Here is an 18,941-nt window from a genome sequence, read left to right on the forward strand (position 1 = left end):
GCAAGACTGTGTACTTACCGTCTTTCACAAGGGTACAAATTACAATACCATAATCAGAATTAGCTTGATTGCCAAGTATGTGTGTGGCATGTGAATAGAAAATTTAAGTAATACACGATACATAATATAGAAATACACAACAAGACAGTACTGTCTTTTTGTGTATTTCTATATTATATATTATGTGTATTTACAATAGCCTACATAAGTACAGAGTCTTGCGCCTTTATCTTTTTTCAAATTTTCAAATACTCATTTGATTTAAAGTTTGTAATGTTTCGATTCACCTCGGAGATGGTTGGTTTGGCTCATGTCTTAGAACTCCTTTATTAAGGATTTTATGAAAAGCTTATGGAAAAATTGAATGGGAAAAATCCTTCCGGAACTCAGACGGCTGTTAGGACTTTTATTTTGACATTACATAATACGGAGATAAGAATTCTTCTAGAAAAAGCGCTTCGCCGCATGCTATCGTTTTATCAAGCAGCTCGTTGAAACAAATTGCCGAGTTCACTAAATACTGTGCGCGCTTTTTCTTAAGTGTCCTAAAGGATATATTCAGCGATGGAAATCAATGAGCTGGTATGATTAACTGTTTTTTTTATGGTCCATGCATTTGATGCAATAAAAGTATGTATAGCTAGTCTTCCAGCTATTGTCTTTATTGTACTGTGTAACCCTCATGCATTGGTTCAATACACCTTTATTTATATATATATATATATATATATATATATATATATATATATATATATATATATATATATATATATATATATATATGAATGAGTGAAACTACATGTGTATACTTTATTAACTTATTTTACAGTATCATTATTACGCTTCCAGATGAGTGTCAACATTCTCCCTGACCGATCTCACTTCTGTAAATTGAAGATGATGTAGTCTAAGCATGTTGCTGAACTTGATGCGAGATTTCATTTGTTTTCAGATCAGCGGTCTTGAGAATGATTTAAAAGAGGTTACGAGTTTACTGGAGAAATGTGAACGACAGCGTGTGAGAGACGTGTTAACACAAGAGCAGAAGAAGATAGAGAAAGAGCTCACCCAGAAACGACAGCAGCAAGCCAAAAAAGACTCTGGGTCTGATACAACACTTAAAGGATACACAGTCAAAATTAATAATTATGGTGGGTTCATGCCTCATGTAATGCATGGTCAGTGACCTACCAATCAACAACTTTACATTTACTTTGTTTAATGAGAGGGCATTTAATTATGTGTTTCATTATATGATTTTCTGTTAGGATGGGACCAATCTGACAAATTTGTCAAAATCTACATCACACTAAAAGGAGTGCAGTCAATTCCAGCTGAAAATGTTGAGGTCAGCTTCACAGAGAGGTATGGTCTCACATATTTAATATTGGTATAATTTGGTTTGATCTTTGTTGATTTGGTAAATATTTTTTATGTGTGTTGTTTTTTTTTTTTTGCTATGATAAAAGTCAGAAAATCATGTTGCTTGCTTATTGTGGTGCTAGTTTGCTTTTGCCCATCGTCAATGTTAAGTTACATTTGTACAGTCTTAGACATGTTTAAAACTCTCAATCTCATCATTATGGTCAATAATGTACTGTAAAGACTGCTCTTTTGTCTGTACAGAGGTTTCAATCTTCTTGTCAAAGATCTGGATAAAAAGAACCATCAAATGACAGTCAACAACCTTTTATTTCCGATTGTCATATCAGAGAGCAGTAAAAAGGTTAGTTGCCTCCACATATGTTGATGATGTAATTTTATATAGAGTTGATAGATAAATCGATTTGTTTTCTGGATAAAATGATCAGATAAATAAAAAGACTCATTTTGATTTGTTTATAGATTAAAACAGACATGGTCCTGGTCATGTGCAAGAAGGCGGCATCAAAAAAATGGGACTGTTTGACACAAGTTGAAAAACAGACTAAAGAGAAAGAGTGAGTATAACACACACGCACGCACACTTACATTTTTAATGCAGAATCAAATTTAAAATCCAGCTGAATATGAAAAGGTATTTATAAAAAAAATTGTTCGTTTGTGCTAACACCTTTTGTGTTCCTGGTCAAAAATGACCAGCTTACTTAGATTGTTAATTAATCTGTAATATTGTATATATTATCCCAAGATGTTGCATTAGATCTTTGTCATCTTCTTTTTTTAGTAATTATGACAGGTTTTTACTTCTTCTTTATTTATATATATTGATAGAAGGAGCTTTTAGTAGGGAGCACTCCCTGTAGAAAAACATAATTATGTAATAAATTATTAACCTCTTGCTTGAAAACTTTGAACCTGGACATTACAATGCATATAGCCGATCTTACCAATTCTTAAATAATTATTTTTAATTTGCTGACATATTTTGTTGTCATAATTTAAAACAATTTATCACAACAGTAATATTCATAGTTGGTAAAAATATAAAAAACATGAGAAAGCCATGTTATACATCATTGGAAAGGTCTTAGTAAAACGCAATGAGCAAATTTGTTTCACTCAGAGGTGAAACTGCAGTGAGTAGGCTATTAATGTATGAAATTCCCACTGACACATATCAATATAATAAACAGGAGTGTCTTTTTGTTACATTTCTCCTTATTACTTAAAACATACATATAACATAAACAATGACATATTGTAACTTAAAGCAGACTATCCCTATCCCAAGAGTGCTTTGTGTGTTCAAATACTCATCTAAAGGACTGGGATGCTCCTGAACACTTACTATTTCAAAGTCTAATCCATTAATTTCCATTGGCTGGTCACTTTAGACTGGGAACACCACAGGTGTAACAAAGTGAAATAAAACCAATAAAATTTGATTAAAATATATTTATAAATAATGTTATAATAAAAAATTGTGTGTTCAGATGCCCTGTGTGAACGAAGTCATGGAATTTTATTCCAACTAGATTAAATAAACTGCAGTTTTCAGATGAATTTGTTTTTAAATTAACACAATATAAGTGTTAATATATGTATATCTATCGGGAGCTCCTTGCTTTAGGCTCCTTGTTAGAGCACCCTCTTCCACGCCGGACACGTAGGTTCGAGTCCCGTACGGAGCGGGTAGAACAAGAGCGTCACATTGGTGCCGGGACCCGGATGGGAGTGAGGTTTAGGGGGGTGAGTGTAACGGGAGCCAGCTGGTAGATAGCTGGGTGTAAACCTCACTCTCCTGACCTCAAGAGGTGCACTAGCGACTGACGCTAGAGGCTGTAGCCTTTAGCCTCCTTGTACGCCGGAGACCTAGGTTCGAGTCCCGTACGGAGCGGGTAGAACAAGAGCGTCACATATAAATATATATACACACACACACACACACAAAAACATTGTGGTGCACCTTTAGATGCAACTTCATAATGCGTGAATATCTACACTGGAATTCACTGTACCACTCAAATGGTTGCAAGCCAAAGTTATGTCTGATTTGTTAAAGAGTCATTCTTTTGAGGTGATTATTTTCAATGAATCTCTCAAATGGTTCATACATTGCTCTGAAGGATTCATTATCAAACCAGTCTGAATCCACTTGATTTTACAAAATGTTAATAACTGAAAAAGTCATAGGTTTTTGTAGGTTAAAAAGTGTGGGAAACCTAATGGTTGTTTATCAGCACTAGTATCATGTTAGTAACTTGTCAAGCTTGATATCATCTGTATATTAACAGTGAAACACATGGATATCAGTATTGGACATCAGTAGTCTGTTCATCATTATACTTAATTTGTGTCCACAACTAATGTTTACATTGTAACCTATCTGTTTTAGTAAACCTAACATGAATGATAATGCTGATCCAAGTGATGGGCTGATGAGCATGCTGCAGAAGATCTACAGTGAGGGAGATGATGAGATGAAGCGCACTATCAACAAGGCATGGTGTGAGTCTCGGGAGAAGAAGACCAAAGGAGATGATTTTGACCTTTGAGTCCACTCTCACAATCTTTTACGTTTAATAGCTCAAGCTGTGTCATTACAGTTTATTAGAATTATTTTATGCTTTTTTATAATGTTTTCCAGTTGGACTTGGCTGTTAATAAAAGATATGAGTCTAAATTGTTTCCATTCTTGCTGTCATTTGTACAGGTTTAATTTTGAGGTTTAATATGTTGCATTTGTATAAAGTTGAAAAAGGGTTTCTTGATTTTTGCAAGCAATTACATCCTTGTACTTCTGTTTACCTTCACAGTGGAACATGCATTGATATTATTCCTGATTTCTTAAAAAAAAAAAAAAAACATGTTTTATGTGCCTAATGAACCATGTTCATGTAATGACATTTTGCTGATATGCATGGTTGTGTTGTGGGATTGCAGAACATATCTGGTGCATAACTGATCAAGCCAGTAACACACATTATCTAAACTGAAATAAACTGCACACAAAGAAAAGCACTGTTGATTGTTATTATTTTTATATGGTCACGACTCACGGAAAAAAACAGGCTTTGTTTGATGACTTGAGCCTTATTCATGAAGAACGAGTTTATAGTTTAAGTTAACGTAGATGGGCGCATTCGTTTACAAAGGACAATTTACGTAAGAATGCATTTATTGCTGAAGTTTCAGAATTATTGCCCAGTGTGTTTTGACGGTTTACCCACAAGAGGGCGCTAAAGACCACTAATTGTTCAGTTCAATTCTGAACTGACGTTCAACAATGGCGTTAATTCGACACCTTCAATCCTATTTAAATCCAGAGTAGATTAAATAGAGAATTGTTTATTCCACTCTGAATAATACAGTATCTTATATAATAAAGTGTTACATTATATTCTACAACAGTCGTGTCGTATCTGTATTTTGTTTCGCGTAGTGTATTATTTATGCAGGTATGCATAGTGAAAACGTATATGAACCCTCACGCAGAATTGCATAACTTGGTGTAACGTCAAATTTAGAATGCTAAAAAAAAAAGAATTCGTTCACATGTTAAAATTATTTAAAGCATATATTCCATTATTAAAACCCTAAACACGTATGAAAGACATTGATATTGACATTGACTGTCATTGATCGAGTCATCCGAAGGCCCATAGTCGTGTCAACTGTAATTGAATGATGTATTCATTTAAAAGAGGTTACGAGTTTACTGGATATTTCGGAATGACAGCGTGTGAGAGACGTGTTAACTCGAGAGCAGAAGATAGTTTTCATTCACTTTTCTACAGCACTTTCATATGTGTCGCTATGATCTTTGAATGAGTTTTGATCAGCCAACCACTTTCGTTCTTTCCAGCCGTCCCTGCCCATCGTCCCGCCTATGCTAATGACGTCACTAATAGTTTATATACTGCAGCGTCTGCGCATGTTGGCTCATATGAATTGATAACTTCTCTTGGCTAACTTTTGGACTTAACATAAGGAGTTTATTTTAGGGCGAAGGATCTCTATTAATGAATGGATCCTGCCTGTTTTTCCACCGCGCAGCGTCTTTCCTGTAAAATGATGAATCCGGATTTGTTCAAACCGTCCCCGGACCGTCCTCAGGCGGCTCAACCGCCAGCCAAACCGAACCGGAGTAAATCTGAACACGTTAAGACGGAGCTCGCGCAGGTGGTGGTTGACGCCAAGACTGGAAGGTCGTACTGTAAAGGAAAGCTTTTGGGAAAGGTACCACTCGTTTATATTTACACTTCTAATTGGAACTGATCTATTCTGAAGTACTTTTAATCATTTTAAATGCTAATTAGTTAGGATTCGGTCACTGCGTGATTTTTAAATCACGTTGCTTGATGTCCTGAAACGTGAACTATGTGCTCGTGCTTGTCTCGTGCATAATCGTATGGGTTTCTTTGGTATTGTGTGATGAATGGATGCATGCACCAGAGCCACTGAACCGCAACCCGACCTGTCTGTGTTCTCGAACCTGCCTACTGGGTTTTCTTGCGATAAATCCTATGTTTGTTCCAAATATGGAGCCCTTTTCTTATAATTTCTGCATTGACAGTCATTGAGTTTGGTATTTCATGGATTTGTGTTTTTAATATACTAATACAAGTTTTCATTTACAATTATTTTGTGCGATTTGATGCTATGAAGAGATGAATGAGTGAATGGCAGCAATGCTGCATTGCTCATGATCAACGTAGCCAATGAATGAACACTGTCTCAGTTCCCATCTCGTGTATACAAAACAAGGCTTTCATTTTAATTGGACCATCAATTATTAGAAGTCTCACTGTTTAAAGCCCAGATTTCGAAGTGCATTATTGTTTGATGCTTTTAAGGAGGGGTTGGTCGAGTAGGAAATAAATACGTCATTCCTTTGTACATGGGCTGGAACATTTTGGCTGTGCCTAAAAACCTAGATCTTATTTCTGTGGACATGATAGACCTTTTTACACATAATGATGTACCCAAAATGCCCAAAGATGCTGTTTTGTTGGCAGCTATTGAAACATCCAGTTCCAGAGACTGTTGCGCAGACACCTGCAGCCCAACACATTGTGATCTCCACCTTGAGATGTAACTGCAGCATTTTGTCTTGTTGACTGTGTAATTTAATAACACTTCATTTTGTCTTTTTAGGGTGGTTTTGCACGATGCTATGAAATGACAGATCTGGCCAACAACAAGATGTATGCAGTCAAGGTTATTCCTCAGAGCAGAGTCTCAAAGCCACACCAGAAAGACAAGGTAAATGCATAATGGCAGTTCACCTACAAGTACATGTAGATGTCAATGGATCATGGTCATGTTTGTAGCTGCATCTCTAACATTTTCTCCATTCATTGTCCTGCAGATCATTAATGAAATAGAGCTTCACAAAAGCCTCCAACACAAGCATGTGGTGAAGTTCTCTCATCATTTCGAAGACCAAGACAACATTTACATATTCCTTGAACTTTGCAGCAGAAAGGCAAGTAGCTTTTCTGAGATTTGAGGTCACTCTCATATTCCCTGTGGTGAAAAACAGGCACTGAATCTAATCCCGTGCTTAATAATTACAGTCTTTAGCACACATTTGGAAAGCAAGACATACGTTGACAGACCCTGAAGTTCGTTACTACCTCAGACAGATCATATCCGCACTTAAATACCTCCACAACAAAGGCATCCTCCACAGAGATCTCAAATTGGGTACGTTTACTTAGTTCATCCTAATGTAATATCTATCATTTTGTGACATCCATTAAATTCAGATGGTTTCATTTTAAAATGCTGACATCATGGCTGTTTGTTTTTGCAGGTAATTTTTTCGTGAACGAGAACATGGAGTTGAGATTGGGAGATTTTGGGCTGGCAGCGAAGTTGGAGACAGTTGAGCAAAGGAAGAAGTGAGTTTGCCTGCCTTCATCAATAACTTTCAGAGCAATTCAACTGAAGAGTAAATCCATGTGCTAACATAAAATATTATTCCATAGAACCATCTGTGGAACCCCAAACTATCTGGCACCAGAAGTCTTAAACAGACAAGGACATGGGACGGAGTCAGATGTTTGGTCACTGGGTTGCGTAATGTAAGTCGGTCTTCCCAAAATGCAATGCTATCGCTACTGGTTTATGGTTGTTCATTTGCTTTTTATATTATGCAAATTCCATAATGAAAACTTGATTTATGATGCTTCATGTATGGTGGTAGGTAGTCTTGATGTCAAGCTTTTGTTTTGTGTAATTAGGTACACACTCCTATGTGGAAATCCACCTTTTGAAACCTTAGACTTGAAAGAGACCTACAAATGTATTAAGGAAGTGAAATACAGCCTTCCTCCATCCCTCACTCCGGCTGCACAGAAGCTGATCTCTGCAGTCCTACAGAAGAAACCGGCAGACCGCCTTACACTGGACCAGATACTGGCCCATGAGTATTTCACAAAGGTTGGTGTAATTTAATAGTAAAGAAAACACTTAGACTAGTCTTTCATCAGCCTTCAAAGCATTTACACATTGGTCTTAAATAAGTTGATCATAAAGGTTTACTTTGTTCTTGGCCCGTTGCTTATTTCATTTCTGCAATCTAATTATTTAAATTTTTTTTCCCCCACAATCCACCAACTCCTTCCCCTCTCAGAGCTTCACCCCAGAAAAACTTCCCCCAAGCAGCTGCGTGATGGTGCCTGAGCTGAATCCACCCAGTCCTGCCAAGAAGTTCTTCACCAAGATGGCCAAGAGCCTCTTCGGCAAGAAAAAATCCAAAAGTATTTACTTGACACCCTGCTGTCTATTTAATACCTTTTGCGGTCAAATTTATATTTCTCGAATCCCATTAATAATTTGAAATGTCATTTCAGCAGGTGAGAAGACTCCTTGTGAGGACAAAGATGACATTTCAAAACTGGTGTCGGGCATGGTGAAGCACTCCATTGGTCGGCAGATGAGCTACAAGACAATGGGAGTGAACGAGGTAATCTTGTGTTTTATTAAGGGGTGTCGACTCTATAGTGGTGTGTATTAATAGAACCGCTGCACTGTCCGTGAACTTCTGCTCCGTGGCTGACTCATGAGTTGTCGTAGAAAGCCATGTCTGCTGTGTTGCAGCATGGCTAAAGTTGGCTCAGAGGAGATGTGTTGTGGAAGCTGCTGTAGATACAGCGCAATAGTCTAGCTATTGTGCTGAATGTCTTGGAATAACTTTCAATACTGACCAAAAGCAAAACTCATGTAGTGTGTGGGGAGTTCCTAATTGATCATAAGCTCAAATAGAGCTTCAGTTTAGCCTGATTATCCACAGCATATACTGAAATGCTTAATTCTCAGTCCAAGGAGGTAATTATGATTGGAAAAGCAAGTATTTTTATTGGCTTCATGATAATTTTAATTGTATTGTAAGTAGTCTTATTAGAGTTAGTTTGTGTTGAGCTTTTCAAATGCCTACATTTCCTTTTCTTTGTTGTTAATGCAACCCTTCCTCTTGCTATTCAGGCCACTTCACCCACAGTTCAGCTGGCAAGCTCTGGACCCCTGGACACCCCAGCAGAGGAGGAGTCCAGGAAGTCTGCATCACGTTCCTTCAAAGGCACCGTCGCTAGTAGCACTGATGGTAATGGACCATTGAAGTTAATTTGCCCAGACCTGCAACAGCAAATTAATTTGTATGTGTGCTGCCTAATTTATTTTGGGCTCAACCCCCAGGCATTAAGAGGCCACTATTTAAGTTTCTCCAAAAATATTCTGACTTTATTTATAAATTTATTTTTGAAAGGGTTTGGGCACAAGTTGACTTAACACTTTTACCCATTATTTATTTTTTGTGTGGTGTCTTCATTCGCTGCACTTTAAGTCTTAAAATCTTAGTTTTATTCTTTTTGCTTTTTCCTCAGCTTGTGAAGACGTCCCTGCCCCTGCTGCTGTAGCCGAGTCTGCCATGAAGGTTCTCAACAGCTGCTTGTCTTCCATGCCAGCAGGTTTGTTCCCACGCTCTGCTCATTCACTCTGTTGTGCAAAAGCACTTTTTTTTAACTGGTTTACTCTGTAGCCATTGACTCTACTTATTCAAATATTTTCCTATTCTCTTCAGCCTCAAGAAACCCACCCTGCCTTCCTAAACCCAAGCCCTTCGTCTGGGTAACCAAGTGGGTGGATTACTCCAACAAATATGGCTTTGGTTACCAACTTTCCAATCAAAATGTTGGTGTACTCTTCAATGAAGGCACTCATCTGAGCTTGTGTAACCAGCAAAGGTTAGAAGGCTCACTTTTTTTATTTTTTTATCCACTCTTTAATTGGCCACTAAAGGTTCCGGTTTGGCATTTGTCAGAAAAGGCCTTTTGGACTGAGATATGATTGACCCACAGAGCTGTTACCATTTACAGAGTCTCCAAATTACTACAGTGGTCAGTCTTTGAATATTGTAGTAGCTTTTCTTCATCTGAAATTCTAGTGATCTGTGTATTCTAATTCTCCTATGTTTCTATTCTTCCAAAGGACTGTACGGTACTGTCTGACAAACAACAAACACTTTACATTCCCTGCTGATGCTTTACCAGAGAAGCTCCAGAATCAAAAACACATAGTGGATTTGATGGCTAACTACATGGAGCAGAACCTGATGGAGGTAAGTGATCAAGTTCAGAACTTCACTGGTTCAGATATTCTTGGCCCTCAAATCCATTCATTTTAAACAGTGCAACTCAAAACTAAACTAAAGTTGTTTTCCTTCTCAAGGGTGGAGATGTCAACAGTGAGGACCAGCCACCTCCAAGCTCTTCTCCATTACTGCTGCAGTGGATTAAAACTGACCACGCCTTAGTCATGCTCTTTGACAACAGTACCCTACAGGTAAGGTCCTGATCTCCCAGGAAATTAAACATTGACAATTTGGTGGTTATGACCGTTTGGTTTGAATGGCTTGGTCAATGTCTATTCTTAATATTTTCTTTAATCTCTTGCCATGACAGGTCAACTTTTACACTGATCACACAAAGATAATCCTTAGCAAGTCCTCGGAGTACTCGTACCTGCTGACTTACATTAGCAAGGACCGTGTCTCTTACTCCTACCCTCTGAGTGTGCTTTCCGAGTGGGGCTGCTCTTCAGAACTACGGCAGCGCCTTCATTATGTGGTACAGCTTCTCCAGCACTACACCAATGCATAAAATAACTCTTCAAACCCGCGGAAACACCGTTCCACTTTGTATTACGACTTGCTGCTTACTGCTTCTGTTTTGGAAGCAATAAAAAAAAGGACTAAAGACAAAGAAATCAGGGGTAGCTTCCACGTTGCCACGAAGATCTCCTGTCCTTGGCCATTGGCTGGCCTCTTTGAACTATGGTGCACTATTTTTGTTTTTTCTTCATTTTGCAACTCAGCCTACACCAACCGTATCACTACGAGCTTGACTCAACAGTGTGCACAACCAAAATTTGAGCCTGTTGTTTTTTTTAGCTGGACTGAAGTGCAGATGGCTCACAGGGTTCTTAATTGACTAACTTGTCTCGCAGTGTTCAAAACACTGTGCAAGATGGTCTTTGCTTTTTATTCTTGATCACTTGGAATTTTTTTTTAAGACATTTTATTTCACTAAGTAGTACACATCCAACGTGAAGAGCTATAAAACACCAAAAGGTTATTCTTTTTAAGAGATTAATTTTTAAGATGGCAGAGGTGAATGGCTGAGGATGGCTGTTGAACAAACTGATTCATAAAGGAGCAGTCGGGTGGGAGTGACTAAAGTGCCTTTTTGATGGATTCCTCTGTGCAATAATGGCCTTCTGCATCAAGCTGAAGTCACAAAGGGAATGAAAATGGGCTTTACATAGTCTTCATATCGGTTTCAATTTGGTTTTCCAAGTGATTAGACCGGATTGGGGAAATAAACACTACAAATACACACCTGATATAAGCTTTTTGCTCTTAAAAGGTATTGTATCCTTATTGTCTGTACTTGAGGAAAAAAAGACTATTCAGTGTGCCTCCAGCTTTGTTTACTTTACATGCTCCACCGTAACTAATGTCCTCAAAACTGTGAGTCTGGCTGTAAGTGTTAAATAAGTGTACACAATGCCAACATTGTGAAAGCCATTACCCTCAAATCCTAACTAGTATAATTATAATTAATTGTGGCATATGTTCTATTTATTTATTTTTTTTATTTATTAATGTAACAATTGTATGGTGTCAACACTGGGAAATGTTCAGAATGATCACTTTTTATGTATTGAGAGAGTGTGGGGGAATAAAGTTTATTGAAAAATGTAAATCTGTGTGCCCCTTTTTTAAATTTTAAACTTTAATTTGTTTACATTTTTAAAGGTATAAATTACCAAAAGAGTTATGGAAACTCTGGCAATGGCAGGCAAATTAAAATTGTGTGGTTTCGAAGCCTGGGAAAGTCATCAAACTTTCCATAATATGTTTTTGTAGTTATCAGCTTTTTCAAAATCATTCATGAGTCATGGGAAACATTGAAATTTGAAAGTATATAAATTTGTATTTAATATGTACTTCTAGTGATCCGCTCATTACAAATACAAAGTGTATACTGTATACACCGTTCTGGGTAGATTGCTTCTGAATTGTAATGTGGTGCTGATTAAAAGTTACATTACTAAAACTGTAGTCAGTAATGTAATCTATTGGATTAAATTTTTTTAAATCTAAATGTGTCTGGATTACTATTTACCTAATTTATGATGCATTTCGGTCTAAGTGTGTACCATTTAGACATAGTATGTATAAAAAATATGATAGACACATGTTCTCACTTTGGTTTTGGCATAACAAACAGCATCGATGTGTGGTATCAGATCAGTTTTATCTGTGACTAAGCCTCAAAGTTGTCACAAAAGTGCATTACTGTAAATCTTTGAGTACAAAAGCAATTTGCCAAACTAAAACTAACTTTACTGCACTAATGCAATCGGTTCTGCATTTATTTGAAGATTCAGTGTAATAACATGGATCCTATGGGTCCTTGATGTCTTAAGTTCAGTTTGCTCAAATTTAAGGTCATAAATTGTCTTTAATATCTTAAATGGTATAACAAAAGTCTTATAATTTAAAGAGGTCTTAAATGTGTGGATGGAAAGACGACAATCACAATATGGCCTAATGTGATTATTATTAAACGTCAGAGCGATACGATTTAATGAAATGTGTGCGCTGTGTGCTTCAAAGTGAAGACGCAGCACTGTTGCATATTCTTAAAGCACACTGATACTGTGTTTCCAGTCATTTCAGAGCGGTTCATAGTGAGTACCACACATTTATTACAAGCAATTGCTAATGATCTACAAAAGGTTTGCTTTAAGGTGTTTATTATAATTCATTGTTGATGATTTTAAGAGTGCGTATTTTATTTCCCTTATCTTGTTTATAGTTCAAAGTCACACACTGCATCTGGGATTTGATTCAATTTGGTTTTATGTAGCCCACCCTGGCCCATCTTGTTACAGGAAGGAAAGACAAAGCCTATCCTAAACATACAAAAATGTTCTATCAGTTTTAAAAACTATCGGCAGATAAAAACAGTATTGCCTTTCAAAACATAACTGCATCTGCACAATCCAATATTGGTCGACCTCTAATTTGTAGAGGATTTTAAACTTGCAGATACCATGTTATGCTGATAAGGTGTAAAGGCTGTGTTGAATGTGTGCCTCCTGTTTAAGTAAAATAATATGTGATAAATTATTTTGGGTTTGTGTTGTGGTATGGACATGCAATTATATTTGTATTAGTTCAGGACTGAAAAAAGCTCTTTAAAAGTCTAAAATTTGACTTTTAAAAACTCTGCAGCAACCCTGAATTATGACTGGTGGCTAGTATCAGGTCTGTTTGTGCAATTCCATCACTTCCATTCGAAAACACTTAAAGACTTCATATACATTTATCAGCTGTAGGCTGATTTAAAATGAAAAACAAAATCAGAGCGATCAATACATTTTAATGCAATTTATAAAAAAAGTAACTAATCTAAATGTGAGTATATTCAAATGTAATTTAATTTTGAGTACTTGATTTTTGTAATCTGATATCATAATCCAGATTACATGTAATTCACTACTACAGCAGTGTGTTTGTGTGTAGAATGAAAGCTTTTTGTGAGTGCAATCTTCATAAAAACAAATGTAAATGAATTCCGTTATCATGAACAACTGTAAAAATCATGGAAATGCATTGTTTAAAGGTGTTGAAAACTTAATGATGGATTTTCATTGTGGTTATTAGTACCCTCATTCACAATACACACCATGTACTATAGCCACAGCAAATACTGAGTGGTTTTGGAAATCAGCAGATGTGTAGCTATCAGTGTCGGAGTTGATCAAGCTACGGCTGGCAATCCTAATTCCTTGTTTACTGCTCTGCCCAACCACTACCTGACACACAAGTTTATAGCGAGGCGGGTTGTCGTCTTTCAACTTACTAAGCACTAGATCTGCCAACATCTGACAGAGCTGGCTACTATTTTCAGGATTGTAGCATACGCCATCCAAATAACTGTCCAATGTAGCCTTTAGGATCTGCTGAGTTCTGCTTGCATTGAAGTGGCTCCCTGGTTCTGGTCCCATTCTGTAGGTGTTCTCCATATGGATCTCTTGGATGGGTTGGTGGAGGTACAGTCCAGAAAAGCTCACTCTACCTCCCTGCTGCCATCCACCAAACGAGAACCGCTTACCAATGGAGACGTGAGAATTGGTCACATTGGGGCTCAGGAAAGATGAATCAGATGAGGGACCCGTCACACCCCTGAGGTGTAGTGGCCTGTGGGTGGCCTGGTCTTTGGAGCTGCGCCGTGTAGAGATAGAGCCCACACGTCGCCTCAGGGGCCCAGAGGCTCCTGGTTCTGTGGCCAGGGAATGATTAAACTGAGCCAATGTCTCCTTAGACAGTGGTAGAGGCTGATTGGCCATATTGAATAAATCTGTGAGGAAACACATCATTCTTGAAATGTTTTTATTAATGTAGCCTTGTTCAAAAAGGGATTTTCAGCTTGTAATTTCTGCATTAAGAACATAATTGTTAATGTTTTCACAAGGGATTATAAATGATAATTATCTCATAATTTACTCACATGCCATCTCAAACTCTCAAACTGAATTTCTTTCTTTTCCAGAACACAAACAAAACAATCATATTACTTTAGAAGACATGAATTAAACCACACGATTTGTATGGATCACTTTTATGCTACCTTTATGTCCTTTTTGGAACTTGAACGTTTTGGATCCATTTGACTTGCCTTGTACAACCAAAAACACTTCATACATCCTTCAAAATATCTTCGCTTGTGTTCCACAGAAGAAAGAAAGTTATACAAGGCATATATTTGAGACTGCATGAAGGAGAATAAATGAGAGAATTATCTTTTTTGGGTGAAAAACTATCCCTTTTTAGTGTAGTCCTACATTAAATTGATCTAAAATTGATATTTACATGCTTACCTGCATTTGAGGTTTATCTTAGCAATAAACAGAAAAGATTTAAAAAAAATAACACAAAAATAATTTTTATGTCTTTTGCACATATTTATCCAATGTTTAGTGTATTTGTGTTATTTGTGTATAGTGCATTATGCATTAGTGCATTTTCTTTGGTTTTCTGCACGCCGTTACATTTTGCACTTTGTAAGCGTGATGCAAATGTAATCTTTGGCACACTTAAAGGGCACCTATTATGCCCCTTTTCACAAGATGTAATTTAAATCTTTGGTGTCCCCAGAATGTGTCTGTGAAGTTTCAGCTCATAATACCCTACAGATAATTTATTATACCATGTTGAAAATGCCAATTTTGGGGCGGGAATAAAAACAAGCTATTTTTGTGTGTGTTTTTAAATGCAAATGAGTTGGTGCTCCCCGCCCCATATCCAGAAAAGGGCGGAGTTTTGACATATCTGCTTCGGATAACTGATATCATATGCAATATGACTGACAGCAAATATAGTGGTGTTCAGCCTTATATGTTTGAACCGGAGTCAGACAGTGTTGCGGGAGAGACTCCGTCAGAAGTAACAACTTTGAGAATGAACCAGGAAGTTTACGAATGTTTATTTGATAAATATATTTATTTGTTGTCGAGTTTCAGCCGTTTTGCAACGATGGATGAGCAACGCACACACACAAATGCTGTTACAATGTTCGCCATGCGCTATAACGAAACAACACACACAAACAAACATGTCTGTCAGCAGTGTCGTCAACAGTCATGGGCAGTCAATTTGTACAGAATCTGTGAATGGCTTGTTCTGAGACAGTGCTTATGATTAATAGGGATTAAAAAAACGGACTAGGTGGATTTTTATCATTATAGGGTGTCTGTGTGCTCACACTGCCAACACACCTTTATGTTCAAACACCATGTACAAGTACATTTGGCACAATAGGTCACCTTTAAGTCAACAGTATAGCTGAGTGTAAAAAGAAGTACATCAACTTACCTGATGGTGAACTCTGTGATAGAGGTAAGGTGAAATGTTGATACAGTCACAATCAGGTGTGAGACGGCCCTTCCCTATAACACAAACTCAGATGTTGACTGTTGCTATCTCTATGGCACATTTTTTTAATTAAATCATGTTCTGCCTGGCCCAAATAAGTATGACTACCTCTTATTAAGGTTTATCTGAGTCAGAACAGGGTCATACAACCCAAAAAAGGATGCTGGTGTGCTAGTGACCCTACCAGGATTTTAATTTAGCTTAACCAGCTTCATAGGAAAGACCATGCTGGTCAACCAGCTTCACCAACTAGGTTTTGCTGTTGAAAAGCATGGTTATGTTGGTTCACTGTCTAGACCAGTCCAGCAACAAAGAAACACTAACCAGCATTAACCATAAAGCATGGAAACTGCATGCGGGTTAAGCTAGTCTTTGTAGCAGGAATTTTAAAAGGTGTCTAGAGGATCTCCAAAGGCTTCCGGTGGCGTGGCTTTCTGAGAAACCTCAAATGGTACCTCAAGTATCTTTACATTTTTACAGTGAATGCAAATGATAAGATTAATGTCCTGAATTTCAATGTGTTGCAAGATGATGTGCAGCAAAACAGCCCAAAAATCAATAACCTTAAGGTTTTTTATAAATAGGTTTTTTATATAGGTCAAAAACCTTTAATATAATGTTCGGTACTGATCAACTTGCACAGAAAACGTTGTATTCTAGATAAAAAAATAAAAATTAAAAAAATATGTTAAAGACACAAAACAAATTGCATACATAACATACATAAAATAAAATTATGAATTTCCTTTGTTGAGGTTTTTTTTTTCTTCTCTCTCTATTTAATAATACTTTGTAATAAAAAGGATAGAAGCTTAAATTTGAAACAATTATTTGCCCAGAATTAAAGTAATGGTTTTTGAGACACAGCTTGAAGCAAAACCTACATTAAGTTGTAGCCAATCCTGGGTAGTAATGGATTACAGGTTATCTTGATTGTGTAATCAGATCAATTGCTTGAAGTTACATACAAGCAAGAACTTGTAATTAGGTTACACAACATATTGAAATACTCATAATTAGAACACAGTTACCTTTTATGCAGAACATGATTAAATATGAATCAGGCAAAGGTAGTAAATACTTTGAAATGTATTGACTTTGTCTTCTTTTTAAATAATGAACAATTTTCATTCAAAATTGCACACACAAACCTAATATAGCAACCAGCCATAATTACACTGAAAATGAATTAGTTTTAGTTTTGTGTATTGCTTTTGTACTCGGCTTCAAAAGTGTACACAAATTAGCTTTTGCTTTTGCTACTTTTAAGAATTTTTTATTTTGTGACATTGATTCAAAAATATATCTGATCTGATCTGTAATTACACATGAAAGGCATTTGAAATTCTAATTGCCAGAGCAAGAACATTCTAAATGCCTTTTTTATTTCACTCAGAAACAGACAAATGGCAAGTCAAAAATCAATCTTAATTCGTACATTCTTATCGTCAGCCTCCACGCCATTCACAGCAAGAATGAACATGCTAAAATTGTTCCTGAGTCAGATGATCTGGTTAGAGAACTTACACAAATCAGTGCCAAGATGATTGTCACTGTCTTTAAAGTTTCTCTGATGAGTGCATTCATTTACAAAAGCATCTACACCGTTTAGTATTGGCATATGGTACCATTTTTGTACCAAATATATTTTTGCAGTAAATGATCTAAACACCCTTAAAACAATATGCATTTATTTGAGAAGCAAAGTTGCATAAGACAGTAAGATTTGTTTTCAGTGAATATTTCTTTTTTCTTCTTCTATTTTCCCATTGGTAATTTTTTTTTTCTTGTAAGCATAAATCTTACAAAAGTTAGTAAGAAAAAAACTATTTGCCAATTGAGTAAGAAAATTCAAAAATCATTATCTTACACAATAAAGTAAATTAAGATAAATATATTTTTAATGGTAAACAGACAAAAATACAGATTTTCTTTTAAAGTGTATCATCATGATGATGAATAACACCAGATTATTTTCTTACCCGTCTAGGAGCTCAATAAAATATAAATACCATTAGTACTAGTTTTCCTATGAGGGAATCTTTCCCCGACTAATGTTGTCACTAAGTGATCCACTCTCACTGTTGCTCTGTTCTCTAAGCAAAGGACCCTGGCCCTGTAAATTATTGTCAAAGGGGCTGTTCGGACAGGCAAACTAAACAATGCCCTGCGAGCCAGGCAGTCATTCGCACAGACAAGTGTAGAAGCTGGCTATCTGCCACAAACTTACTGGTAGTCATGGAAAGCCTTTATTTTAATCTTCCACTCAAGCCTGATTTGCTTATCAACAAATATGGGTGATGTCCAGTGTAGTAATGGACAATGTAATTTGACTCTCCAACGACATATACTGTACATAAAGAAGCCTATTAGGAGTCATACAGTATTTTATATATTTCATATATTATATAAGGCGCTTCCATCCGCAGCACTTCCCCTCACTGGATGTTTTTTGTTTTTGGCACCATTCTGAGTAAATTCTAGAGACTGTTTTGTGTGAAAATCCCAGGAGATCGACAGTTACAGAAACATTCAAACCAGCCCATCTGGCACCAACAATCATCCATATGATTATCTAATCAGCCAATCATGTGGCAGCAGTGCATAAAATAATGCATATGCATATATGTCAAGAGCTTCAGTTAATGTTCACATCAACCATCAGAATGGGGATAAACGTGATCTCAATGATTTGGAGCATGGCATTATTGTTGGTGCCAGACAGGCTGGTTTGTGTATTTCTGTATCTGTTGATCTCCTGGGATTTTCACACACAACAGTCTCAAGAATTTACTCAGAATTTACTGTTTTGGTGCCAAAAACAAAAAAACATCCAGTGAATGGCAGTTCTGCGTACGAAAATGCCTTGTTGATGAGAGATTTCAACAGAAAATGGCCAGACTGGTTCCAACTGACAAAGTCTACGGTAACTCAGATAAACACTCTGTACAATTGTGGTGAGAAGGATCGCATCTCAGAATGATGAGGGTTGGCACTGTTTTGATGGCACGAGGGGGACATGCACAATATTAGACAAATGGTTTTATTT

The 18,941-nt window shown here is 36.8% G+C and overlaps 3 protein-coding genes across 5 annotated transcripts; 2 read left to right on the forward strand and 1 right to left on the reverse strand.

The window, feature by feature from the left end:
- The first annotated feature begins 412 nt into the window (after window positions 1–412).
- LOC127642383 (calcyclin-binding protein-like) lies at window positions 413–4,401 on the forward strand. The gene is made up of 6 exons (XM_052124996.1): window positions 413–582; window positions 953–1,151; window positions 1,269–1,365; window positions 1,627–1,726; window positions 1,846–1,940; window positions 3,779–4,401. The coding sequence occupies exons 1-6, from the start codon at window positions 565–567 to the stop codon at window positions 3,936–3,938; spliced, it is 669 nt and encodes a 222-aa protein (XP_051980956.1). The 5' UTR covers window positions 413–564; the 3' UTR covers window positions 3,939–4,401.
- A 943-nt stretch (window positions 4,402–5,344) lies between these two features.
- LOC127642384 (serine/threonine-protein kinase PLK3-like) lies at window positions 5,345–11,643 on the forward strand. 2 transcript variants are annotated; one of them, XM_052124998.1, is made up of 15 exons: window positions 5,345–5,622; window positions 6,541–6,648; window positions 6,755–6,871; window positions 6,963–7,092; window positions 7,202–7,289; window positions 7,377–7,472; window positions 7,632–7,830; window positions 8,024–8,150; window positions 8,247–8,356; window positions 8,875–8,992; window positions 9,273–9,356; window positions 9,470–9,632; window positions 9,877–10,006; window positions 10,117–10,230; window positions 10,350–11,643. In XM_052124998.1, the coding sequence occupies exons 1-15, from the start codon at window positions 5,410–5,412 to the stop codon at window positions 10,545–10,547; spliced, it is 1,995 nt and encodes a 664-aa protein (XP_051980958.1). In that variant the 5' UTR covers window positions 5,345–5,409; the 3' UTR covers window positions 10,548–11,643. The 2 variants fall into 2 exon arrangements, with proteins under 2 accessions (XP_051980958.1, XP_051980957.1); XM_052124997.1 differs by having other exon boundaries at window positions 8,244–8,356; window positions 10,350–11,642.
- A 906-nt stretch (window positions 11,644–12,549) lies between these two features.
- Window positions 12,550–18,003, reverse strand: LOC127642385 (dynein light chain Tctex-type 4-like). Of its 2 annotated transcripts, XM_052125000.1 has the most exons (3): window positions 17,875–18,003; window positions 15,833–15,906; window positions 12,550–14,318 (listed from the first exon to the last, which is right to left on the reverse strand). In XM_052125000.1, the coding sequence occupies exon 3, from the start codon at window positions 14,305–14,307 to the stop codon at window positions 13,627–13,629; it is 681 nt and encodes a 226-aa protein (XP_051980960.1). In that variant the 5' UTR covers window positions 14,308–14,318; window positions 15,833–15,906; window positions 17,875–18,003; the 3' UTR covers window positions 12,550–13,626. The 2 variants fall into 2 exon arrangements, with proteins under 2 accessions (XP_051980960.1, XP_051980959.1); XM_052124999.1 differs by lacking the exons at window positions 15,833–15,906; window positions 17,875–18,003 and having other exon boundaries at window positions 12,550–14,334.
- Window positions 18,004–18,941: the final 938 nt, after the last annotated feature.

The sequence above is a fragment of the Xyrauchen texanus genome, unplaced genomic scaffold, assembly GCF_025860055.1.
Source record: "Xyrauchen texanus isolate HMW12.3.18 unplaced genomic scaffold, RBS_HiC_50CHRs HiC_scaffold_585, whole genome shotgun sequence".
Taxonomy (NCBI): domain Eukaryota; kingdom Metazoa; phylum Chordata; class Actinopteri; order Cypriniformes; family Catostomidae; genus Xyrauchen; species Xyrauchen texanus.